The sequence below is a fragment of the Phoenix dactylifera genome, unplaced genomic scaffold (assembly GCF_009389715.1).
Source record: "Phoenix dactylifera cultivar Barhee BC4 unplaced genomic scaffold, palm_55x_up_171113_PBpolish2nd_filt_p 002149F, whole genome shotgun sequence".
NCBI classification, from domain to species: domain Eukaryota; kingdom Viridiplantae; phylum Streptophyta; class Magnoliopsida; order Arecales; family Arecaceae; genus Phoenix; species Phoenix dactylifera.
The window spans coordinates 15,744-19,206 of NW_024069414.1; the positions used below are offsets into that span (position 1 = coordinate 15,744).

The 3,463-nt window shown below is 43.4% G+C and overlaps 1 protein-coding gene across 1 annotated transcript; it reads right to left on the reverse strand.

Moving 5' to 3' along the window:
- Positions 1 to 1,798: 1,798 nt before the first annotated feature.
- On the reverse strand, positions 1,799 to 3,189 carry LOC120109413 (protein SLOW GREEN 1, chloroplastic-like). The gene has a single exon (XM_039123173.1). The coding sequence runs from the start codon at positions 3,043 to 3,045 to the stop codon at positions 2,041 to 2,043; it is 1,005 nt and encodes a 334-aa protein (XP_038979101.1). The 5' UTR covers positions 3,046 to 3,189; the 3' UTR covers positions 1,799 to 2,040.
- Between the last annotated feature and the right edge of the window lie 274 nt (positions 3,190 to 3,463).

Below are 3,463 nucleotides of genomic sequence, written 5' to 3' on the forward strand. Positions count from 1 at the left end.
CTAAAAGCCAGCTAATAGAGCCTATCAATTGGCTAAAGAGAACACCCCTCCTACCCCTATAAGGATTGAATTAAACAAATCCAAAATGACAATAACCACCTAGTGAATAGCTAAACGCATAAGGATTGTGAAATTAAACCAAAAGATGAAGATAACAAACCATGCAACAAATAACTATATACCGCAGACTCTTTCACAACCTACTTTTTTGCATCAATTCCCTTGGCTAGCTCTCTGAAACTCTACAACCATGATTAGGCAGCATAAACTGTCCTAACACCAAAATGATGTAGCCTTGTAGACGAATAAAGACACGCTACATAACAACAAATTTGATTGATATCTAATAAGATCTGCCCAATTTAGATATGACTAAATCTGAACCAGCTTACATTTTTCAACCCTTGCACAACTTGCATAGCAAACTAGCCTCCAAAAGAGATCTTGGATATAATGAGCATACAAGATTTTCAATACAAATCTATCAGATAAAATTTTGAATCAGGTTAAACAGTGGTAAACTATATCTTATCAAAATAGGCACCAGGATAAAAGCAGATATAATCTAATTAAGCAGCAATGAACTGATAGATAATTTCCGTATTGTATTGCATAGGACTAAGCTGTGAACAATTAAGAGAGGGATTAACAAGAAAATAAGTAAAACAGTAAGAAGCAGAAAAGTGAAAAACCATTGACAGAGAAAGTGCGAAGATTAGGTAAAAAGAGAAGATTAAGAAGAAAAAAACAGAAGAATAAAGAGGATCAAAGAAAGACACAGAAGAAGAAATAGAGGAGAACAGAAAAGACAGATGAAATTACAAATTAATTCGCTAAAGAAATTGATCTATATTAATCTTCTGGAAGAAGGTTGACTGTTTTCACTTGCATCAGGGGTTTTAAGAAAAATGTGTCCTTGCTTTAATCCCATTCTCCCTTGCATTCTATAGAAGATTTAGCTCCCTCCAATAGTTGTTAAGCTTTCCTGACGATGAGCTACATTCCCCTTACAGTACTAAAGTCTCTGCATTTATTCAGTCTTCCTGTTTTTTCAGAAATTGGAGCAGTCAACTTTCAGGCTTTCATAATGAAATTAATATGATGAATAAGTCATTTTAAAAAAATTACCAAATGATTTATTTCCCTTGTTTTCCTTCGATAACTACCATTGTAATGTCTGTTAGTAACTCAAAATAATTCACATCTCACACCACTGTGCTAGCCTAGCTCCATCTTCTAATTGCTGCCAATGGAGTTTGCCTCATTAATGGCAGTGAAACGAGTCTGGCCTCCCAGAACAAGGAAAATGAGCTGCTCAACTTGGATGGGAAAAGAAAGGTGAGAAAAAAACACAACCTAATGCTCCTCACATCTGTACAGAAATCTTTAACAAACTCTTTCTAAGAAAGCCACAAAACCAGATGTAGAACAAAAATACACTGACAATGGATATTATTACCAGATGGAGAACAAAAGAAATCACTTACACTTACAGTCAAGTTAAGATTTTGATCAGTTTTGAAAGAATGCAATAGTACACCTCTAATCGAATACTATAGTGACTACTAGATGCCAAAAATGAACATTGCCCAGTAATGTTAAAGTCATGCAGTTTCAGATTAACTGAACTTGGTGTTCAGAATCATTCATCACATATCAGACATTGTAACTCATTAGAATAAATAAACCATAACAACAAAGCCATGCGCTCAGCCCAATGCTGTGTCGAGACAGTTGCACCACACCTCCATTGCTAATTTAACTTCAAGCACAATCGAAACAGAAGGCCAAAGAAGAATTCGAAGCCCAAATGATTCATCATGTATTGAATTCACCATCACAGGGCAAAATAAGAGTAATATCTTTCAGAACAGAGTTACTGAATTATTATATCCTATATAGCCCTTACAGCATGCACGCTGCAAAATTTTTGAAACAATGTGGCATCATCGTACAACAATTTCTCAAGCAGGAGAAGCTCACCTCTCTCCAATTATTCCATCTTTTTGATTTCTCGGCATGCCAAAAGAAAATATAACTTCAAATCTCAGAGTCTCCAGTCCCGAAGAGCTTCACCCTCGACAGAGGCGACTGCAAGTAGGCATCCACTTCAAACTTCTTCGGCGAAAGCTCATGATACTTTGAGAACTTCTCCCTTGCTTCCTTGTTCCGATCCAACAAGCTATAAATCACCCCCTGGCAAAAGTACGGCCTGTAGTCCTTGGGGTCCTGCCGGGCCAACTCCTCATAGGTTGATAGAGCCTCATCAACATTCTTCTGCAAGAATTGTATCTGGGCCATGATCAGACGCACGTCCCTCGCCGCTTTCTCCTTCTGCTCGGCCCTCGCAAGATCCAGAGCCCTCTCCAGCCGTTCAATCACCGCATTCCCCTCGCCACACCGGTCCATGAGCACCGCGTTCTCAAAGAGGGCCTCAAAGGAGAGAGGATCCACTGCAAGGATCTCCTCGAAGAGCCTCCGGGACTCGGCGGCCTCCCCCATCTCGTTGAGGAGTCGGGCAGCGAGGAACTTCCACTCGGTTTCAACCGGCTGCGCGGCCATCAAACGTTTGAGGATCTCCAGGGCCTCGGAGTCCTCTCCCTCCTCGAGTTTCTTGTAGAGGGTGGTCCGGAGGGCGCCCACTGCCTCGGAGTTGGATTCCAGATATTGGGAGAGCGTGGAGGAGTCGTTTTTTGTCTCGACTTCGGTGGCCTCGGTTCTCTCCTCGGTCGCCAGCGGAGCGGAGTGTTCGGCCCTTGCCGGCGGCGGCGCGGAGAACTTGCCGGCGAGGAGCGCCGTCGTGGTGGCGGCGAGGACGAGCGCGCCGGAGGCGGCGGAGCCGATGGTTCGGGCGAGGGGATTCGGAGGGCTGGAACTGGATGAAGCCCTAACCCTGGAATCCCAGGAAACCCTAGATTTGGAGAGAAACGGAGCCTGGAAACGGAGGGCTTTGGGAGGGGTGGAGGGTTTGAAGGTAGAGCGGAAGGTGGAAAAGAGGATTCCCTCGGCGTGCATGGAGGTTGTGGCTCCGGTGAGGGAATCCATGGCCGGTTTTGGGGGCGAGCTAGGTTTAGGGTTAGGGTTAGGATTGGGGTTTGGGGGTATTTGTGGAGGGCTTTAGAATCTTGGATGGTCTTTAGGACTTGGAGAGGCGAGAAGGGAAGAGCGAAGGGAACAAGGAAAAAAAAAAAAAAAGAGCGAAGGGAACAAGGAGTTGTACCAAAAAAAAAAAAGGGAACAGGGAGCGCGTCACGAGAATGTTCCAGATTTTGGAGTTATTTACGGGAAGGGAAGAGGGGGAATTTGGTAAATAAGGGCAGAATGATTGGGGAGGTTTGCAATATATAATTTGAAATTGAAGGGGTTAGGTGAGACCGAATGCATCGGAAACCACTTAGGCGAGGATTTTGAGGGCCGAACAACCTCGTGGTCAGCGACAGGAATGATTTTCTTTTTCATTTTT